At 40.0% G+C, this 23,521-nt stretch overlaps 1 protein-coding gene across 1 annotated transcript in view; it reads left to right on the forward strand.

The window, feature by feature from the left end:
• Positions 1-23,521, forward strand: part of pidd1 (p53-induced death domain protein 1) — an 81,611-nt gene that overhangs the window by 52,168 nt on the left and 5,922 nt on the right. Inside the window, exons 6-13 of the mRNA XM_051922579.1 lie at positions 2,457-2,636; positions 2,739-2,886; positions 6,808-6,943; positions 8,448-8,598; positions 18,893-19,016; positions 19,404-19,522; positions 22,405-22,512; positions 22,855-23,063. Of these exons, the coding sequence (XP_051778539.1) occupies positions 2,457-2,636; positions 2,739-2,886; positions 6,808-6,943; positions 8,448-8,598; positions 18,893-19,016; positions 19,404-19,522; positions 22,405-22,512; positions 22,855-23,063 (1,175 nt within the window). The remainder of the gene's footprint in view (positions 1-2,456; positions 2,637-2,738; positions 2,887-6,807; positions 6,944-8,447; positions 8,599-18,892; positions 19,017-19,403; positions 19,523-22,404; positions 22,513-22,854; positions 23,064-23,521) is intronic.

Below are 23,521 nucleotides of genomic sequence, written 5' to 3' on the forward strand. Positions count from 1 at the left end.
AGATAAGTTGCTTTCAAGAGTTATTAAAAAAAAAAAGCTTCTAATAGAAGCAGTTTGAAGTTTCAAAAAATACATCAGGACATTCTGTTTAGTTAAGAATAAAGTACCAAAATGAATTATTGCCATTTAAAAAAAGTAATGGTGCTATTATTACTTTATTTCACAAAAATATTATTTTTATATTATTTTGCAAATGTTATTTTTACTGTATTGCAAATTTAATTGTATTGTTTTGCACACATTATTGCTTACTTGCTGCATGTAGCATGGTGCTCATGTGATTTGTCTTCTAGGACAGGTAGGAAAAAGATTCAGCACTCCTGTTTTGGCCTATACAGAGGCCAAAATCAATGTAAATACTGTTAATTATGTTGTAGTCTGTATGAACTTTAAGTGTTTGTATAGATGGATCGATATGAATTAGTATGTGTGACTGAACCTTTTGTGTCCAGAGTTGGTCTCTGACATCCACAGAATGATACAGTGACATTATATAGGAAAATGAGAAAGCAGAACAGAGAGTCAAGAGTTGAAGAAATTCATTTTTTGGACATAATCATCCACTCATTTTCTAAACTTGCAAATAGGAATCACAGGATTATGTAGCCTTTCCTGACATTTGGGTAGGATCCAGACCTGGATGGGTTGCCAAACATATATAAAACTGGAGGCTTTAAGTGCTGTGATTCTATATTAAAATTTTGATTCATAAATGTGCTCTGGAAATGAGAAGCACAAGACAAAGAAAGGAGCTTGCTTTCAGCCACCTCTTTCTTCACTGCTGCCAGCTCATTTAAACTGGCCCAAGCTTCTGATTCATATGCTATGAGGGACCTGGTAACACCTTTTAGTAGCTAAATGCTTTTTTTTTATTTTGGAAAAGTAAAGTAAATTAAAATAAAGTTGTGTTTTGGAGGTCAACAAATTGCAGGCTGATAATGCTTATATGATTTGTTTTTAAGGCATATGTTTTCCAGTTATGTATGATGTGCCGCACCTGCAAAAAAAACCAAAAAACATTTCAGCTAGTCTCTTGATCATTAAATCGAAGAGCAGCCTTGAAGGGGGTGTTGGAGGTTGAAGTGAGTGCAATTAGAATCATGCAGGACTATTGGGGGACTATACTGTGAACAAGTCACATGTTTGCGACACAACGACAGCCTCCTGCATCCCAAAAGTGGCTGAGAAACACTGGTTTAAATGTATGTGTGATGTGTGAGTGACTAGTTCTGGGGGTCCCTGTCCAGGGCTGTTTCCTGCCCTGCCCTATAACCCAACACTGGAAGAAGCTGGTACGAAAATTTTTGCAAGTACATACCGGTAGTTTATTCTACAGTTGAAATGGAAGTAAAAAAGCAATAACAATAATTAAATGGGAAATGACATCTAAATTTGGTAATGAAAAAGAAAATTGATTCTAGGGTCGTGCATTATAAAATGTCTTGGTTTGTACTGTAAAATTTAGTTTTTTGGAAAGAAATCAAAAAAGTGCAATTTTCTGGTGTTTTATTTAGTTCATATTGGAGTAAACCCAGGTTTTAATCATAAACATACTTTCTTTTCAAAATTTGTGGTGTTGTACTTGCTACTCTTCAGCCTTTTGCAGCTTTTTGCTTTACGTAAGCAGAATAATCGCATTTATCTTTGGGTGTGTAATTTAGGCACAATAATACCAAAAACCCCTTAGTGCATAAAGTGTTAAATCACAAAACACAACAACAAACTCTATGAATCCATTATCTCTGTGCTGATATTGTCAAACAGTTCTTCTAAACTAATTGTGCTTGCGGCTTTTTAAGTATAAACTTCATGGTCATTATTTAACAGAACTTTAAAACCATAGTGAAATACAGCTACTATAAAGAAAAAAAAAAAATTTACATTTTCTTTGTGCTGATAAACTGTTATCATATACTTTATATACAGTATTAATTCTGCTGTACCTTATTTTATGTTTCTTGTAATTCTTGTTCCAGTGCAAAAAAAAAGTGCTTAATTCATAAAACCTAAATACTAATTTAATTTGGGCTCACTATACATTCTTATACCTAAATAAAGATTAAACTTAACTTGGTATTCTTGGTAATGTGTTCTATTAAAGAACTCGGACCAACCACTTGTTCAGCTTATTTTTAATTCATTTACTTCTACATTTTAGGTTATACATCTAGTTTGTGTTTCAGGTAGAATGTAATTAGGAAAGTGCAAATGCTTAGTGTTTAGTAACTATGATGAAATATTCAGATTACAGGTAAACAAAAATGATGTGTGATAAATGTACTGTATATAAACTTAATATTTCCATAATTGTCCCTTCAATTAATGCAGACGTTTCACCAAATTATGGCACTAACCATTTTATACCACCATAACAGATTAGAAAAATATGTCCTTATATTTAGCCACAGGTTATGGTGATCACACTAATTCTTGTCAGTGTTTTATCTTTCTTGCAGTTTTACTTGGCTCGCTGCTGTGTGTCACACTTTTCGTGGTTCATGGTTGTATCCAGACTTGTGGAGGACCACTGCACCGTACCCCGGGAAGGAACACTTCTGTTTTCTTCTGCAGATCCCAGGATCAAGGTGACCTTTCCATGTGGGGCAACCAATGTTATACGCAAAGTGAACATGCAGGTCAGTGTCTCTCTTTATTACATTTTACTTCAGAGAGATACATGTAAAAATAATATTTGCATTTTTACCTGGCAAAAAAATGTGTTTGTGTATATTACTTAGGTTCTGACTGTATCTCAGCAAGAAATTCAGAATCTTTGTGGTGATGCAGAGGCATTGGCCAGCCCCTTGCTCTGCCTAACCCAAAACTCTCCTGACAATTTCCTGCAACCTGTTAGGATTCAGCTGCCCCTGCCTTCAAGCCTTAAAGGTGCTGTTCCTGATTGCTATATTCCTTGTTTCACAGAACACAATTTAGTAATTTCTCTGTGTTTGTATTCCTTCCAGGATAATAATATTTATTGTTTGTTTACAGCTCATTTTCATCACATTCTTGGTACCAATTCCTATAAAGTATAGCAGGTTGTCTGTGTGAGTAAACAAATGCAAGCACCTTATGCTTATGTGTGCACGGACATGTAAAATGCAAACCTCATTTTTTTTTTTTTTTTTTTTAATATTTTTTTTAAAGATTGCCTTCAAACTTGGAAGCATTTATGTGTGTTTCTAGGTGCATGTTTAGATATGGTGGAATGGTTGGTATTTTTTCAATTAACAATGAAGAATTTATTTACATAGCACATCTTTATACATAAAAATACCTCAAAGTACTTTACAGTAATAACATCTAAGCAAGCTTACAAAATAAAATTAAAAAAGTAAACAAAACTGAAGATAAGTTATTAATAAAGTTATATAAAACAGTATAAATGAGAAACAAAATGTCTAGTGTCAGAAAAATGACCAACAGAGTTCATAAAGGTTTGGGGCAGCCACCCATAAAATATTCCCTGGCTGGAAAAGGTTGAAAATTGAACAGAGTTGTTCACAATACTGAGTCCAAAATAGCACTGATTATGTGGAGGGAGGCAAGATGGCAGCTTTAAAGGACGGTGGAGGAAGTGAGGTCATCTAGGCTGGAACTGGAAGTGACGTCTTCGTAGGCACTGGAACCGGAAGTGTGTGTGACACTAGCTTAAGAACAAATGTTATGGACGAAGGACAAAACACTTCCCACCCACTCTGGGCATCCTTTAGTATATACATGTGTCACCATTAACAGGATACTCTTGTGCAGCTATCTTCATTTTCTCAGCAGGTGACTGTAGCATTCATTGGCTGGGCATATCACAACCTCCACCACCACCAAGCACTTTGGTGGGGGTTTGAAGAAAAAATCGGTGACCATTCTACAAACAACACTTTATGATAAGAGACAGTTACCACCTCCCTCCACTATGAAGGAATGCTAATTGATCAAAGAACCGAGAAAAAGCCAAATGAAATATATACATATATATATATATATATATATATTATATATATATATATATATATATATATATATATATACGGTATATATATATATATATATATATATATTTTTTTTTTTTAATGTTAAAGTATTCCAGATTTTTGTTGAATGAAAACAAAATGCCACTCTTGGAATACTGAGCGAGGGAGTATGTTTTAAAGTCAATCCTGAAGTACATAGGCAGGCAATATAGATACTGGAGAAAGTGTCCACATGATATTAAAGAATGTGTACATGAACATTGAAATTCCAATATGCTGGCATTACATTTAAAGAAAATTGTCAAACTGAAGTTCCTGCACATATAGGAACAGAAAAAGTGAATGAAAATATGGCTGTTTGTGTACGTTCGATGGTTGTGAGTATTTGAATACCTGCAAGTGTTTGTGCATCTTTCCATTTATACGAGGGGTTCCCAGGACTTTTTCCTGTGATGAAAATTAATTCTAGATTGCATGTGGTGTGTCTCTTCTATAAAACACAAAAGCTTAAATGAAGTTATTGAAAATATTTGTTGCATGCATGTATGCATGATCCAGCATTTACCCATATTTTTGAAGGATAATCACAAGTTTCTTTTGCATGTACAATATGTTGTAAAATAAATTTTATTGTAAAAGATAAGGCACAACACAGATAAAGGTTTGAGGCACAATGACGGTGTTCCCTATATATTGAAAGAAAAAAAAAAAGCAAAGAGTTGCAAAGCACTAAAAGTAGAAACGTCTTAGCAGACGTAAGCCCATTTAACATGACCTCTGCTCTGTGGTAGTTGTGGCATTTTAATGGTTCTTCTCCATAATGGGTGGGGCTTCTTATGGATGTGGGCATGCCTTCACGGGTCACTGAATCTGTTTTTTTTTTAGTCTATATATGTAGCACTAGGGTGTTGTACCATGTTAGCCATTATGAATGTAGTGAGAAGTCAAGTAAAATGACACCTTTTATTGAATAACTAAAAAATATTACAATATGCAGGGTTTTGAGGCAAATCAGGCCCCTTCTTCAGGCAAGATTATCTATATATGAAAAAGGAGAAGATGTGAATGACAGCACCACCTCCTTCCCCAAGTGGAGTTACTATCAGTGCAGAAGTCCTGATAATGAACCTATTCATGTGTCTGTGACAGTGTTCATTTTGAGTATGCTTGTTTGTTTCTATACTTTGATGCTGTCTACAGTATTGTAATTGTGTGCCAGCTTTTTCAGCAAATTAGCTGCAATAGTCACTTACAAATCACTGAATGGGTTATATACAAGTAAACAATTTGTAAAATTCGGTGCATTTATTTTTATTTTATAAATCCAATAGGACAAAAACGTTACTTTAGTAACTGAGAATATTGAGTAGATGTACAGTATACCTTGTATTTAAGTGACAAGACCTGAACAAATGCTATAGGTATCCATCCATCTATATACTCAACCCATCAATCCAGGGCAGGATTGCAGGACATCGGGAACCGATCCCAGCAAGCATTGGACGTAAGGCAGGAGCAATACCTGGACAAGGTGCCAATCCATCTTGGGATGAACACACACAGGCCACACTGCAATGCTCATTCTCCTAAGTATAAGGAGGTTGAAGTTTAGTAATTTCAGTACAAATGTTTTAATATAGACAGAGTGGTTCCACATTCCTGCCTCACAGCACCAGGTCCTATTTGGAGTTTTAATGTTCTGCCTATGTATTTATGGATTGATTGGTGTCATTGTCAGTGAATTTACTCACTCAAGAACATTGTGCTTAGTTCTTTTATTAACATATCCTCAGCAAAAGTGACTCATCATGATAATTGGTTTGTGGTGCTTCAATCTTCCCTATCTCACACTCTACCTTTTTCATTTTCCTATTTTTTATTATCAATCATGTGCATGACACATCACAGAAAATGTGGCTGAGCTCTTTCAAAAATCGAAGGCTTTTATTAAAAATACAATGCAGTGTAATCAGTTCTGATCATACAGTATTTGTAATTAGATGTGCAAAATATAAGGAACTCCTATGTGCTGTTTTCACTACACTGCCACTCATCATGCATCTATGATATGTACAATGTAAAACAGAGAATGCAAATGGCTGTGATTGAGGGAGTTTGGTGTTGGGTTGTTATAACTCCACCCACAGTTGCTGCTGCAGGCAGACAAATGACCAAGAAATGTATTCTTACCTCGAAAAAATAGGACCAAGGATATCTGATAAAATGTATTCTTTTACGTTTACTTTTGTTACATAAGCATGCCTCAGAAACGTGGAAGGCATGTTTTCTTAAATCTAAATTCTTGCTAATTCAAAGTGGATGTATTCGGTATGGTTTTGGCTTTTCTTTAAAAAAAAAAAAAGCTGGCATCCTTTGCCTCCATTATACAATGCAAGATTAGGATACTTATTTTTTTAAATTTATAAAATATATTTCACTTTATAACACAGTTGAATGTAGCAAACTAATACATACCATGATTGTGAAGAAAAAAATTTGACATGAAATTCTATACATTTTAAAATACAAAAATCATTTTAGTCTTGCTGGTTTGTGTAAAACTGATTTTTAATATCGTATGTTTTGTACATTTTTCATCATAGGTACAGTGAAATTGTATCCTCATAATCTGGATTTACATTCAGAATATTTACTGTAGCAAATTCCCAGAACATAACATTACATAACATACATTTTCTGAATGGAGTTAGCTGATACTAACAGGTGCATATTGTTTGATGTGAATACTTGGCCGAAATACCTTGTTTATTTTTCCTGTTTCATTTACTTGTGGTCTTCACAGATCAAAATTTTCAGACTTGCCTTTTTCTGTTAGGCTTTTCTTTGGATCACTCAAGGATTCACCTATTCCATGGAGATCCTACAGCAGAAACCTGGACTGATATAACTCAGCAGGTGCAGCTGCAGTTTACACACCTTTTTGTTATCTTTGAGGTCACCCACTTTTCTTGGTAAGGAATTTCTTCTTTTAATTTCTTCTACATTTAAATTTTCTTCTACTTTGTCTAAAAATGTACCTCTGACTCAAGCTGGTGTTCACAAGCGTGGCTGTGGATAACCACTATGGGTGCTGATAACAATGGCATAGTAAATGCATATAATTAACCATTTTATTATCTCCCTATTTATACTACTTTAATGGAATAATACTGCGCCAGCTAATATCAGATTTATAAAGGATTAAACAAGAGTTTATGTGATCTGTTTAGCTAAAATCAATGTTTTCTTGGGTTTGCTTATTGGGAATTTACTGTCAGTTTTTTTAAGCAACTTCTTGATTATGAACACATTAGAGAAAATGAAAATGAAACATCTCCTTTTTGGGATACATTGTAGAGTACTATTTTCCAGTGTCGTCTATGTGTTATTGAAATGTAAATAAATAATTTAAATACAATTTTGACTAATAAAAAGCAGGAGAAAAAAAATGATTAAAGTGAACCATGGGAATTTTTTGAGATAAAAGCTATGATGAAACTAAGCACAAAATGTCTTGCAAATAATAAAAAATGCAGGAAAGTCTACTTCTGACTCTATAGTATGTAAAAATAAAATGGCATTTAATTAATCAGATTCATCAACTAATAACTGGAAGTGGTTTCTATTAAGAAATTGGTTCAATCAAAAACCAATAACCAAGTTTGCACCATCTTCAACAGAGAATATTAATGACTTTACTGTAGTTTAAATCCTATTGCCTGTTTTGCATAAAATTTTTGTGGTTAGTTTATTAAAAATATATGTACGTTTAAATGTTTTTGCTGACTTTTCAAGTGAAGACCTGGCATAATCACACATCCTGTACATACAATTTAGTAATTTAGGCAAAAAAAAGTTATTTTACTTTTGTTTCAAAAATGCACCCTAAAACAAATAAAAATTGACCAAATTACACAATTATGTTTCTCTGTCAAGTCTGCATAAATATACATTATAGTTTAAGTGGTTTGTTACTATCATCTATTTATCTCATCATCAGAGGGGTATTAGAGCAGAAATATTTATGAGCAGATACCCTTCAAAAAGCCAGCCTCCTTTAGTCACATATTACGACACACAAGAAGGATTGTGACCCTATTCTAAACCCAAGTTATGAAAGCTGCTTGAGGAGGAATAATATGTACTATAGGAGTGAGGCATAGCTGATGCAAAGGCAGATCATAAAACAAAGTAGGAATCAACAGAAATGATAATGATCAGAAAGATGTGTGGAGCATCATGGAGCAAGAAGAATGCCAGATTAAGAGAGAGACTTGATGTAGAGGCAGACTGAGTTAGTTAAATGGAGTTAAATGAACAGAATGATTGAGTGAAGAGGTGGAGGGGATGAGGCCCAGAGGAAAGCTGAAGAAGATATAATTGGAGGTGGAACTGGGTGATTTGATTTGTGAATTAAGTAAGGTTTTGCAGTGCTCAGTCTGATAACATTTGCATTTATTTATTCATCTGCTGCAGGTACTGGCTTTGGTACACAACAAAACATTATATTGGAGGAGTGGTACGTAATGTGTACAAACGGCTTCGCCTCTATCAGGTCCGGTTTTTGGCTCTTCAAAGGAAGAAAGATCCAGAGCAAATTCTGTTGCAGTGTCTGCCCAACCAAAAAGTAGGTTTATATTTATAAAGATGTTTCATATTGTAGGACAAGGGAGTATGATTGCTCAGTTAATTAATTATCAGTTTTTTACCATTGCCAATGCTGGTAATTGTAAAGACAATCAACAAACCATCCCCTAAGGGACACCAAATTAAATGTAGTTTGAGTTAATGATCTTTGTTTCACTTCCCAGCCTGCATTCCAAAAATATGACGAGATTGGTACAATTTATGAATGAGGTTCACAAATTGGCGAAAGTCTACATTAATCACTTTCACTTTCTCTTTTGTGGTTCGTCTTAGACAACAGACTTACTTTAACAAATAACCCAGACATGCTTGTTGCAATAAACAAGATAATATGATTTATTTTAACATAAGAATAAAAAAAGATGTACATATGTGTGTATTGAATTGAAGGGTATATTCATGTATGTGTATGTTTATACAGGTATATCTCAATTAATCATGGCACATGGTTCTGACCAGAGTATCATTAGTTGATTTTGTCATTAAATAATTGGGTGTATAATAAGGGTGGGGGCGTGCCTCTGTGTCTGATGTGATTTTTGCCATGCTGACTTTGGCTATAAGGTGTCTCATCTTTGTATTGCTGCATTCCGTGCACAGTGTGCAGCAAAAACCTAGCTGAGTGCCAGTAGTGCACAGGGATGTGCCTTTGTGTCAATCTTACAGTAAAGTATACAGCTAACCTGACAAAACCTACTCTTAAGCTAACCAAACCTCAAGTAACCTAACCTAATACAGTGGAACCTCGGGTCACGAACGTCTCGGACCACATACAAATCAGGTTATGACCAAAAAGTTTGCCAAACTTTTGCATCTGTTCACGACCACACACTCGGGTGACGAACAAGCCAGTTTCCCTTTCGGTTTGTACTCGCCGATGATTTCCGCATGTGGTCGGTTTCTCCCTGTGCATTCCCTTTGCAGCGAGCAGGCAAGAGAGAGTGCGAGTGAGTGAGTGAGAGAGAGTGAGAGAACGCAAGCGAGAGAGAGAGCGAGAGAGAGAACGTGAGCGAGTGAGCGTATATATATTTACATACAGCTCGTACGGTCCAGAACGGATTAATTGTATTTACATACAATCCTATGGGGGAAATTACTTCGGGTTGCGACCAGAGTTTTGGAACGAATTACGGTCGTGACCTGAGGTTCCACTGTATTAGGAAAAAACATAAATTAATAGTAATAATTGAAATGTAGCTGGCAATAATAAAAAAATAATAGCAATATTAGCACTGTAATACAACTGCTTATGATGGCATTTCTATGTTATTAGATTAGATTTCATTTAATATGTCTAAATGGAAGCTCCACCATTAAAGCTCAGTGTCATTAGTTGGGACATGACATTGGGGGAGGGGCAGTGTGGCAGACGAAAATAATGAGTCTTTACTGTGTATGTGCATACAGATATATGTATGTGTTTATTTGTGTGTATGTGTATTAGGACTGGGAAACGAATTAAATAAAAATTAACTAACATCTAACATTAAAACATGAAATTATAAAATTAATACATCTCTCTATTATAAAAAAAAATCTTGGGACGAGATGAGACTTTTTATCCTGCGACGAGACGTGATCTTTTGAAGAGAGACACTTTCATGTCCCGCGAGACAGTCAAGTCACGTCATACTTACAACCTTTGGAAGCAGGTCCCGCAAGACAGTGACTTTTGCAAGTCATGCCCTACTTACAACCATTTTCAAAAAGAAAAGTAGTGTTTCTTCCCAATGAAGAGGTGTATCCACGAAAATTAAAAGATTTGTTGTTTTGTGAAAGTGAAATCCACATATGCTGTCATACTTGGGTCACAGAGTTGCACAGATACACAGGAGATTTTAGAGACAGAAATGTTATGTTTGTTTGAAGTGTCTGAATAAGTCTCTTTCAGGAGTGAATCACGCTCCATGTGTAGTCGGAGGGGACAGTTCCGTCTCTCAATGAAAGAATAGAAAATCTTCCTAATCATAGGGGCATCTGGGGAAGAAGAGAGACAAGGCAGTGAGACAAAAGGACATTTGCTGTACAAGCTGTAGAAAAGGCGCTATATAGGCGCCTGACCCGGCACAGAACGACACAGAGGCACGTATGAAACACAAGGGCTTTTATTTTTCTTCACCCGTGGGAGCACGTCTTCCCCGTGACCCACAGGCAATACACAGTCCCAAAAGCACTCCTTTTCCACACAACAACAATACACTCTTCTCTCCCACCACTCCTCCACAAGCTTTGTCTCCTTCCTCCCAACTCTGGCTCCTTGAGTGGTGGTGGCTGGCCCTTTTTATACTCCACCCGGAAGCGTTCCAGGTGCTTGACCACCTGGTCCTAATTGCATTTCCGGGTGGGGCTGCAGATTCGACCAGCCAGGCTGCAGACTCCATGCAATCCCCCTAGCGGCCATCCGAGCCCCCAACCAGGATGTGGAGGACTCCATCTCCCATGGAGCCATGCGCCAGGTTGGGGAATCATCGTCTGCCAGGGAGGCTGCCACCAAGCGTCCCGGGGGAGGTATTGAAGTGTCCATGGCTGCTCCCCCGGAACAGATGCAGCAGGGGCGTCCCTGCCGGGTATGGGACCAGGTTGTCCATCACAAGGCTTTTAAATGTTTGAAGCGCCGCTGCAGCAGCAAGTCAGCAGCACCAAGCTAGCAGCTGATCGAGCAAAGAGGAGGTAAAAAAAAATGTATTTGTTTCCCATTGTATCACCATTTAAGAGGGGGCTTCGGAGGAGTGACCACGTCTCCTTGGGGTGCATTCAGCCCACCTCTTCACAACGATAGCGGCAGTGATGTGAAGTGGCTGGCGCATAGCGCAGGCCGGGGGGTGGGTTTGGCAAGCGAAGCGAGCAGGGGGTAAAGCTCCCTAGTAAATCCTGAAGAAAATGCACACTGAATCACAAAATTAATGTAGAATCAGAATCAGAAAGGAATTAAAAAAAATAATGGCATACTTTAAACTTAAACAATAACCTCAAACCAGAACTTTTAACAAAATACTACTTGAGCAATTATAACCTGAATTTGAATGCTTTCCTAAAATGACAAGTCAAAAAGAAGGTAATAAGAAAACAAAGCCAATGTATTAATTTTCAAATTGGCATAGCATATCAGACCACAGATGTGTCAAAATATAAAAAACGATCAAAATGACTTTTGAGTTTAAATGCACCCCGACGACTGATTTAATTGAAAGAATAACCATATCTTAAATGGGCATACATTAAAACTTGTGTTAAAACTCTGCAAATACCATACTCAATTGTTCATCACCATCAACAACTTCATAATTATACTCTACACAAGTGTTTTTTTATCTGGTGTGCTGTGGAAGTAACACTGTAATGCCCTTGGTCCTGACCCTAGAGAGACACTCTACTCAGGTGGTTGAGACCTGGCTGAAGATGACAGGACTACCTGTAGAAGTTGACATAAAAGCAACTCTGTGATCGCTGTTTTGCCGATGCAGCATTTAGACAGCACTTTAGCATCCAGGAGACGTGTCAGGAGTCCATCTGCGTGGGCGAGTGTTTGCCAACCACTCTTGCAGAGTTGAGGGCCTTTGGGCATATGAGTTGCCCCTGACCCTGAGTCAGTGAAGTGAGGCAGAGAGCAAAGCAACTATGAAGTGCGTCCAAAGTGCCCACTAAGTGCTTTGTCTGTGAATGGCAATCTCCAAGCTGTTTTTTTTTGTTGCCCCCTGTTCTGCCCCTTTGGACAGTTTAGCACTAGTAACATTTGTTTTGTACCATTCTGGGCCCGGGCATCATGACCATGCGACTGTGTGTAAAGCTGAAACAACATCTGAACACAGAATGACAGCATGCATGTCAAAATGATTTTACTTATTTTGTGTTTTTTTTGTGTAGGACAAGGTAACGCTCTACCCTGTTACAGATTTATTGGTTGTGCAGTGCAGCGTTTTGCTGTAAATTGTACTGCACGTACGAGAAGCTTTTTACAGAGAGAAATTTGCGTCTTTTCTTGCCAACTACAATTCACGTTCATCTATAAGGTGAAAATAAAAACTTGTTTAGAACTCAGATGATATCGATTGAAATGAGAATTGCACTGACTTATCACATCATTGACGTCATGTCTGTTTTCTGTGCTTGGGCATGTTTAGCGATCACACTGTTACTGTATCCTACTGAACCATGCCTGGGCACACCTGTTCCAAGTGGGCCACAGCACAGTACGAATGGCCCAGCACAGAGTGATCATACAAGTCAAACGAACTAGATTTTGAGGGGTTACATGCAGACAAACATGCTCGGGCACGGAACAAATTTCGAGTGCGAGTACATCCTAACAGATTTAATGAGTTTTTGGTTGGTAGAATTGTGGTGTGCCTTGGGATTTTTTGGGTTACAAAAAGTGTGCCACCACAGAAAACACTGCTGTACCAACACCTTTGCTCCTACTACACTAAGAAAGATCCCGTACTTGTCATCTTGCTTAAAAACTGACACCATGGATTACTTGAATGATTATGTTGCCTTCTTTGCATAAATTAGCAAAGATGCTGTGCTACCGGAATAATGGGTAGGGATAATTGTTACACTTCTCTTTTATAGAATTTTGTCAGTATATTAGGGCAGTTAGCACTGTAAGGTAGACTGGCAAGTTAAATACAGATGTACTAGAGACTTGTTTTGGTTTTAGTGCCACTCATGACTTGTTTTGGTTTTAGTGCCACTCATAGATAACTTATTTAGCACTTGTGTGATATGACATTGATTTGATCTTCTTACAGGAACATAAGAATGAAGAAAAAAAGAAGAGCATAATTTTTACCTTTGCCACTTTTCTCTATCATTGCACCAGGACTGCCATAACATTTCCTCCCACTCCCCTGCACCCATGTCAGTATGTATAAATTGAGAAAATGAACACCAGTACTATGAAATAACATGTGGCATATTGTTGTGAACCATGTAATAATACAAAAGTTTAAACCTTTACATGAAGCTTTGATTTCATAAAATGTTTAAAGGTGGCATATAAAATATGGTACTGCATGTGTATGTAATTCTACAGGTACACACTTAACTGTTTTGTATAATTGTTTCATAATATAATCTGTACAGGTCTTTTCTCCCTCCTTAGTGTCCAACCTCTCATACAACTCATCATACGCCTTTTCTTTAGCCTTCGCCACCTCTCTCTTCACCTTGCACCTTATCTCCTTGTACTCTTGTCTACTTTCTGCATCTCTCTGACTATCCCACTTCTTCTTTGCCATCCTTTTCCTCTGTATACTCTCCTGTACTTCCCCATTTTACCACCAGGTTTCCTTTTCCTCCTTCCTCTGTCCAGATGTCACGCCAAGCCCTGTTCTTGCTGTCACCCTTAATACATCTGCTGTAGTTGCCCAACTGTCTGGTAACTCTTCACTGTCACCCAAAATCCACTATCATCTGACCTTCTTCATTCCTCTACTTGACACCATGCCTACCCATCACCTTCTCATCTCCTCTGTTCCCTTCACCAACATGTCCATTGAAATCCGCTCCAATCACCACTTTCTGTCCCTTGGTACACTGTTCATCACTTCATCCAACTCACTCTTCTTTCTCATCCATTGCACACCCAACTTGCGGGCAATATGCACTAACAACATTTGTCATCACACCTCCAATTTCCAGCTTCATAATCATTACTCTGTCTGACACTCTTTTAACCTCCAAAACACTCTTGACATACTGTTACTTTAGAATAACCCCTATCCCATTTCTTCTCCCATCCACACCATGATGGAACAATTTGAATCCACCTCTGATCCACCTGACCTTTCTCCCCTTCCATTTAGTCTCTTGCACGCACAATATATCAACCTTCCTTCTCTCCATCATATCTGCTAACTCTCTCCCCTTACCAGCCATACTGCCAACATTCAAAGTTCCTACCCTCAGTTCCACTCTCTTTACTTTCCTCCTTTCCTCCTGCCTCTGGACACGTCTCCCCCCTCTTCTTCTCCTTCCTATTCTTCTTCTTCGGCCAACAGTAGCCCAATTTCCGCCAGCACCCTGTTGGCAAACAGTACTGGTGGCGGTCATTGTTAACCTGGGGCTCGACCGATCCAGTATGGAAATTTGTATTGTTGACCGCATATTCATTTGGCAAAATTTAACACCTGATGCCCTTCCTGATATATCCATCCATCCATCCATCCATCCATCCATCCATCCATCTTCTTCCGCTTATCTGAGGTCGGGTCGCGGGGGCAGCAGCTTGAGCAGAGATGCCCAGACTTCCCTCTCCCCGGCTACTTCTTCTAGCTCTTCCAGGAGAATCCCGAGGCGTTCCCAGGCCAGCCGGGAGACATAGTCCCTCCAGCGTGTCCTGGGTCTTCCCCGGGGCCTCCTCCCGGTTGGACGTGCCCGGAACACCTCACCAGGGAGGTGTCCAGGAGGCATCCTGATCAGATGCCCGAGCCACCTCATCTGACTCTTCTCGATGCGGAGGAGCAGCGGCTCTACTCTGAGCCCCTCCCGGATGACTGAGCTTCTCACCCTATCTTTAAGGGAGAGCCCAGACACCCAGCGGAGGAAACTCATTTCAGCTGCTTGTATTCGCGATCTCGTTCTTTTGGTCACTACCCATAGCTCATGACCATAGGTTAGGAACATACATCGACTGGTAAATTGAGAGCTTTGCCTTACGGCTCAGCTCCTTTTTCACCACGACAGACCGATGCAGAGCCCGCATCACTGTGGACGCTGCACCGATCCGCCTGTCAATCTCACGTTCCATTCTTCCCTCACTCGTGAACAAGACCCCGAGATACTTGAACTCCTCCACTTGGGGCAGGATCTCGCTCCCAACCCTGAGAGGGCACTCCACTCTTTTCCGGCTGAGGACCATGGTCTCGGATTTGGAGGTACTGATTCCCATCCCAGCCGCTTCACACTCAGCTGCGAACCGATCCAGAGAGAGCTGAAAATCACGGCCTGATGAAGCAAACAGGACAACATCATCTGCAAAAAGCAGTGACCCAATCCTGAGTCCACCTAACCGGACGCCCTCAACACCCTGGCTGCGCCTAGAAATTCTGCCCATAAAAGTTATGAACAGAATCGGTGAACAAGGGCAGCCCTGGTGGAGTCCAACTCTCACTGGAAACGGGTTTGACTTACTGCCGGCAATGCGAACCAAGCTCTGACACCGGTTGTACAGGGACCGAACAGCCCTTATCAGGAGGTCCGGTACCCCATACTCCTGGAGCACCCCCCACAGGACACGCCTTTTCCAAGTCCACAAAACACATGTAGACTGATTGGGCAAACTCCCATGCACCCTCCAGGACTCTGCTAAGGGTGTAGAGCTGGCCCACTGTACCATGACCAGGACGAAAACCATACTGTTCCTCCTGAATCCGAGGTTCGACTATCCGACGGACCCTCCTCTCCATAACCCCTGAATAGACTTTTCCAGGGAGGCTGAGGAGTGTGATCCCTCTGTAGTTGGAACACACTCTCCGGTCCCCCTTCTTAAAGAGGGGGACCACCACCCCGGTCTGCCAATCCAGAGGCACTGTCCCCGATGTCCATGCGATGTTGCAGAGACGTGTCAACCAAGACAGTCCTACAACATCCAGAGCCTTCAGGAACTCCGGGCGTATCTCATCCACCCCCGGGGCCCTGCCACCAAGGAGTTTTTTGACCACCTCGGTGACCTCAGTCCCAGAGATGGGGGAGCCCACCTCTGAGTCCCCAGGCTCTGCTTCCTCATTAGAAGGCATGTTAGTGGGATTGAGGAGGTCTTCGAAGTACTCCCCCCACCGACCCACAATGTCCCGAGTCGAGGTCAGCAGCACACCATCCCCACCATATACAGTGTTGACACTGCACTGCTTCCCCATCCTGAGACGCTGGATGGTGGACCAGAATCTCCACAAAGCCGTCCGGAAGTCGTTCTCCATGGGCTCTCCAAACTCCTCCCATGCCTCAGCAACCACCGAAGCCGCATTCCGCTTGGCCTGCCGGTATCTATTAGCTGCCTCCAGAGTCCTACAGGACAAAAGGGACCGGTAGGACTCCTTCTTCAGCTTGACAGCATTCCTCACTGCCGGTGTTCACCAACAGGTTCGGGATTGCCGCCACGACAGGCACCGACCACCTTACGGCCACAGCTCTGGTCAGCCGCCTCAACAATAGAGGCACGGAACAAGGCCCATGCGGACTCAATGTCCCCCACCTCCCTCGGGACGTGGTCGAAGTTCTGCCAGAGGTGGGAGTTGAAGCTACTTCTGACAGGGGACTCTGCCAGACGTTCCCAGCAGACCCTCACAACACGTCTGGGCCTACCAGTCCTGACCAGTATCCTCCCCCACCATCGAAGCCAACCCACCACCAGGTGGTGATCAGTTGACAGCTCTGCCCCTCTCTTCACCCGAGTGTCCAGGACATGTGGCCGCAAGTCCGACAACATGACCACAACGTCGATCATCGAACTGAGGCCTAGGGTGACCTGGTGCCAAGTGCACATATGAACACTCCTATGCTTGAACATGGTGTTTGTTATGGACAATTTATAACGCGCACAGAAGTCCAATAACAAAACACCACTCACGTTCAGATCGGGGGGGCCGTTCCTCCCAATCACGCCCTTCCAGGTCTCACTGTCATTGCCCACGTGAGCATTGAAGTCTCCCAGCAGTTCGAGGGAGTCCCCAGAAGGTATGCCCTCCAGCACCCCCTCCAGGGACTCCAAAAAGGGTAGGTACTCCAAAATGCTGTTTGGTGCATATGCACAAACAACAGTTAGGACCCATCCCCCCACCCGAAGGCAGAGGGAGGCTACCCTCTCGTCCACCGGGGTAAACCCCAATGTACAGGCTTCAAGTCGGGGGGCAATAAGTATCCCCACACCTGCTCGGCGCCTCTCACCGGGGGCAACTCCAGAGTGGTAGAGTGTCCAGCCCCTCTCAAGGAGATTGGTTCCAGAGTCCAAGCTGTGCGTCGAGGTGAGCCCGACTATATTTAGCTGCAACCTCTCAACCTCGCGCACTAGCTCAGGCTCCTTCCCCTTCAGAGAGGTGACATTCCACGTCCCAAGAGCCAGCTTCTGTAGCCGAGGATCGGACCGCCAAGGTCCCCGCCTTCGGCCACCACCCATCTCACACTGCACCCAACCTCCTTTGCCCCTCCCATAGGTGGTGAGCCCATGGGAAGGGGGACCCACGTTGCCTCTTCGGGCTGTGCCCAGCCGAGCCCTATGGGTGCAAGCCCGGCCACCAGGTGCTCGCCATCGAGACCCACCTCCAGGCCTGGCTCCAGAGGGGGGCCCCGGTGACCCGTGCCTGGGCGAGGGAAAACACCGTCCAAATTTTTTTATTCATCATAGAAGGTCTGCTGAACCGCAATTTGTCTCATCCCTCACCTAGGACCAGTTTGCCTTGGGTGGCCCTACCAGGGGCATAAATCCCTGGACAACAGAGCTCCTAGGATCATTGGGACACGCAAACCCCTCCACCACGATAAGGTGGCGGTTCGAGGAGGGTCCTGACGTAACCCTGCCCATTTATCTTGTCTTGGAACCAACACAAAGAAACACTGGTTTGTGCATCCCTTGTGGCAGGGTTGGGGAAAAGATCTAATAACAGTTAATAAGACAATCACTGTAATTTCCAACTTCAGCTTTCAAAGGAATATCCTCTGCTAAATACTTTGTTCTGAGACCAGTGGGATCTCACTTAATATTGCTAGGTAGGCTGTCCCTGCATTTGGATGCATTATAGTTAAGACTACATCTTTTATGGAAGTTTTATTTTATCCTGGAAATTTTAAACTTAAGTTGCATCTTTAAATTACCCTATGCAGTTTATAGTACAGACATTATTAAGTTCTGGAAAGTAAGGGGGAAATGTACCATTTCGAACTTGGTGTGAAAAGTGAGATTTTAAAATGTACTTTAAATTTAACTTGAATCCCATTTAGTATTTCAAGAGTTTTAGTCATATAGCCATATTTTTGTACTTCTAGTTATGATGTGTGCTGTCATGTTTCAGTGGCAGGTTGTGATTTCGACTCATGTGCTCTAAGTAGACTACCTGTGATATTAATGTTGATTATGATTAAATGGCATTAGCAGAGAGTTTGTGTGTATAAACACTTGGTAAAAATATTGTTTTTTGAGCTGTGCCACAGAGTAACTTAATACATTATCCTATAGTAGTATTGTAATATTAATATTTTTTAGTATCATTATATGATGTGATTTATTCTAATATGTCGTACTAGAATGTCACCCCTGTTGCTTACATTTTTTTCCATAGATAGACAGTGCTGTCCAAAAACTAAATAGCAGATATGATGGCCCTGAACCCTCTGAAATTATCAGCATGCTGGAAGGCGAACAATTTTTTGCTGGGTTTGAGAAGGGCATTGAGGTGGACTCTGGTAATGAAATTTTATCATTTTTATTTTTAAAACTTAATATTGATTTTTTAAATAAACTTATCTTTGAAACACCTAAATGATCTAAGAACTGTCTATAAAATAAACAATATTACATAAGAATGGATTGCAGCTATGCTGCTGTAAGCGAGACAGAAAGGCATTTCTACAAAGAGTTATACAGTATATAATGTTTTTGGAGTCTGAACTTACTTGTTTATATATATTCAATAGTCACATATTGTAAATGAACAAAAAGTAAATTATCTTCATTTTATGAACTTACTAACAACCTTCTACTATTAATTAGGGTTTCAAGATGTGCAATATAATTTAATATTTTTTTTCTCTTTTTTTCTTTCATGTGCTGAAATTAATTTCTTGTCCTAGATCGACCAGATTGTGTTGATGGTCGGATTTGCTTTGTGTTTTATTCCCAACTCAAGAATATGAAGGAGGTGTTTGTGAAAGCAACATTGGATCGAATGCAGCAACCTGTTAAAGGACAGGTAAAGTATAAAACAATTGAGAAATACTTGTACTGTGCATATCCAATTCAGAGAGACATTTTTGAACAAAAAGATAAATATAATTTATTTTTTCAAGGTTTAGTATATAAAGAATAAGAAAATATGAAACACATTTTGTATTACAGTACACCCCCAAAATTCACGGGGGTTACGCTCCTAGAGCACCTGCAAATTGTGAAAAACCGCGTAGTTTGGATGTGGTTAAAAAAAATGCCTATTTTTATAGTTTAAACCCTAAATATGCCCCCAAAACACTTTAATTTAATTTCAAACTCAGCTTAATACATTACCTAAAAAAATGAATGTAAAGGTAAACCTGTATACTGCACAGTACTGTACTGCTATGTCTCCAGCAGTGCTAGAATGTAAAACACCGATGTTACCTCTATATGTACTGTAATTCATGCAAGCCCATTTTCATTGCCAGAAGCCTTAGAAGGTGCAGGGCCTTTTGGCGGCATCTTGGGGCTTTAACTCTTAAATTGCCACATACTTGGGGGTTAATGCATCCCTGGAAGCCAAATACTTTTTTACTGCACTTTAAGTAAACACCACAATTCAGAAAGAAAAAGTTACATTTTAATGGAACACTTTTTTCATACAAAGAGCATCACAATTACTGCAACACTGATCATTTTACACACTGCTAATGAACTGTAAAAACTATTTTAAAAAGTACTGGAACAATATGTACAAGGTGCAACTGACGCCATGGATGAAATCACCGTGCCAACTGCGCTTGAACTGGCTGCACGCAAGCACACAGAAATAAGCGCTGATGCTGGCTGTCTATAGTGCAGCGGCTCAATCCCAGAGACAGTCAGGCTGCAGTACTGGGTCACAGAATTGCACAGAATCACAGGAGATTGTAGAGACAGGAACTTTATTCAAACACTTCAAACAAACATGTCTCTTTCAGAAGTAAAACAAGCTCAGTATGCAGTTAGTTATCAATTAAAAGAATAGGCAAACATCATAGGGGAGCACAATGGGAGCGGGACCCACAACAGGAGCAGAGAATGTCTGGGTGAGAAGAGAGAAACTAAGCAATCAGCCAAAAAGGACACGTGCTGTTCAGGCTTTTAAGTATGTGTAGCTTCGTGCATGAAGCATATCCCGCGACACAGCAGCTGCAAGTAAGCCCAGCAAGTAAGGGAGCAATGTGAAGGTGGCCTATCAGCATTTTTTAAGAAGGTTTTTTTTGAAGAACATTCAGCTGGGGATGCATCACAGTCAATCATCATCAAAGAGAAATGAATAACGCTGTAGCGGTCCAGTGCCGCTAAGATTCACACTGTTGAGATGACGGCGATTTATTTATTTTTATGATGGAGATTCTAGGGATGCATCCAGCCTTGGCCGGACCCGCACGCACTTGCAAACAGAGACAAAAACAAAGCAAACCAGTAATCAAACAGCAAATAAAGAATGTAATGAAAACAAATGAAAAAAATGAAAACAACGATACCACCCCTGTTCCCCTTACGGCGATTACACATTAAATTCAACAAAGCACAAACAAAACACACAGAGTAAATCATGAAAAACATTCATGAAAAGCAGCAACAGATGAAATGTAAAGATGAAGATAGATAGTCGAGATCTGTACATTGAATGGGAATGTAAAGATAGTCCTACCGCTAGTTCCTGAAATGGTGAAGATGGGTGGACGGGTTCAGGAGCGCTTCCTTTCTTTGTAGGATGCCCATGAATCCACTTACAGTCCTCATGTACACCGGCAGACGGCAGACAATCCAGTCACACAAAACGATCCAGGACAAAACAAATAAGTACAGGTAACCCAACAGAAGGCAGGCAGACAGGAACTTGTAACACAAATTACAAAAACTTTTTTTTTTGCTTTTGATTACCGGCCCCCTTTTTAAAAGCTGCGCTGACATCCTTTGACCCCAGCACCCTAAGCAGAAGACCAATCAGAGCCACTGCAGGGACTGCTGGGAGTTGCACTTTCAAATTCTATTGGCTACTTTCACCATCCCAAGCTGTGTTTTCCAATACAGTTGCTTCCTGGTCTCTCTACAGTGCAGTATTGCCATGATAAAAGCCATAAAAATTGTGAAGAATATTTGCGGTTTCTGCTAACAATTATTAGATAGGTTCTAAGGAAAAATCCGCAAATGGCTGAGGCTGCAAACTCTGAACCGCGACTTCACGGGGGTCTACTGTATTGCTATAAATTTTACCTAAAACATCCTACAATGATATTAGATTAAAATCGTTTTACAACTGAGTTTGTCTTTTTTATGTAGCAGCTGTGTCCATTGCAAGGCGTTTTACCAAGCAAACATAAATACATGAATACAGTACAAGGAAAAGAAATGTAGATATGTATTTTAAACACAGAGAGTATGTGTGTGCATGCCTATGTCTAGTGATGTACTGGCACCACTTTCCATGCTAGTTTTTGCCTTGTGTTCAGTGATGCTGGAATAGGCTCCGGATCCACCAGTGATTTTGTATCGATTTAAGTAGGCTGAAAAACAAAAAATAAAAATTTATACATGAATGAAGGAATGGAATAAATCGCAGAAAAGTATTGAAAACATTTGTTTGGCTCTGCAAAAATCCCATCTTCAGAAAAGGACAGAAAACAGTGAATGAAATGTAAATAGGAATCAACTTTACAAATAAAAGTCTGCTTTAAACTAAATATGTACAGAAAAAGAAGTGAAATAACCAGAAAAAAATGGAGAAAGCTTCACAAAACATTAATTGAAAAGTTCACTGAGTGTATGTTGCAGATTGCATTGGAACAACCTGCAGATTGGCTTGACACCAAGATCATTTTGTTTTCCCCAAAAATACAATAACCACTGCAATTAAGAATTTATTCTTCACAGGTCTCTTTTTATCGGGGAGCACTGCCTGACAGTTTTCCAGAGGAAGCACTGAAGAGGCGTAAAGGTCCAGATAGTCAATGGCTGGCAACCTTACCGATTTGCCTTCCAGTATGTATTTGGTTTTTATCTACCCAGTTCTCCCCAATTTTTTCCTTCATCAGTGGACAATATTTGGTATCTAAGCATTCATGAAACTACATGAATACAAATAAAGATTTTAAAGCCTTTCACATTTTCAGCATGAATGTATATATGCATGTAATATGTATATGCACACACTTAATTTCAGTATCCCTATGTGTTGTGGCCTTAACAAATGTTTTGCATAAACAAGAAGTTACATTTTTTTATTTTTAACTTTGCCATCTGCTGCACTTACCATAAACAAGTCACATATGTAGTTCTAATTTCAGACTTTTTTTTTTTGATTTGGAATTATTTTTCTAATAGAAACTGAAGTCAAGTCAGAAGAGTCTTTTGAGCCCCTCTAACAAAGATCCTTTATATCCATCTCTCAACCTTGGCAATGCAGAGAATGGCTATCTTACTGAGGCTAATCTACTGGGCATTGCACTGCGGATTGGTACTGACTGGAGAAATATTGGTATCAACCTGGGTCTGTCCTACCAACATCTCGATCGCATTCAATATAAAAACAGGTCAGTGAATCTTCTGTTTGATTTAATTTGATTTGATTTGATTCTATGCCAGTGCTGACAGCATAGAAATATCCAGAGTATTTGTTATTTCTAAGAATGTTATTACATATTTATAGTAATAGGGTCTCTGGTTGCAATGCATAGTATTCTTCTGTTTTTACTGTCTTGTGTGTACTTATTTCTGTTTTTCCTCTTGTTTTTGATTAACTGCATCCAGCACTTCTGAGTTGTGTTATTATTAAGACTTGGCTACTAAGAAATCTGAACATTCTGGCACAATTTATGGATTCCTTTAATAATTAAGTAGGTAGCATGAAATTGAACACTGTGTCACTAGCTTTTAGATTTTGTACTACTGTGTCAAATGAGTATGAAAATAGATAAGAGACTTTTTCAAATAATATAATTAGCCATATTTTTTCCCTAGTTCATGGACCTCATTTCTAATAGCTAAGATG

The sequence above is a fragment of the Erpetoichthys calabaricus genome, chromosome 2 (assembly GCF_900747795.2).
Source record: "Erpetoichthys calabaricus chromosome 2, fErpCal1.3, whole genome shotgun sequence".
In the NCBI taxonomy this organism is placed as follows: Eukaryota; Metazoa; Chordata; class Cladistia; order Polypteriformes; family Polypteridae; genus Erpetoichthys; species Erpetoichthys calabaricus.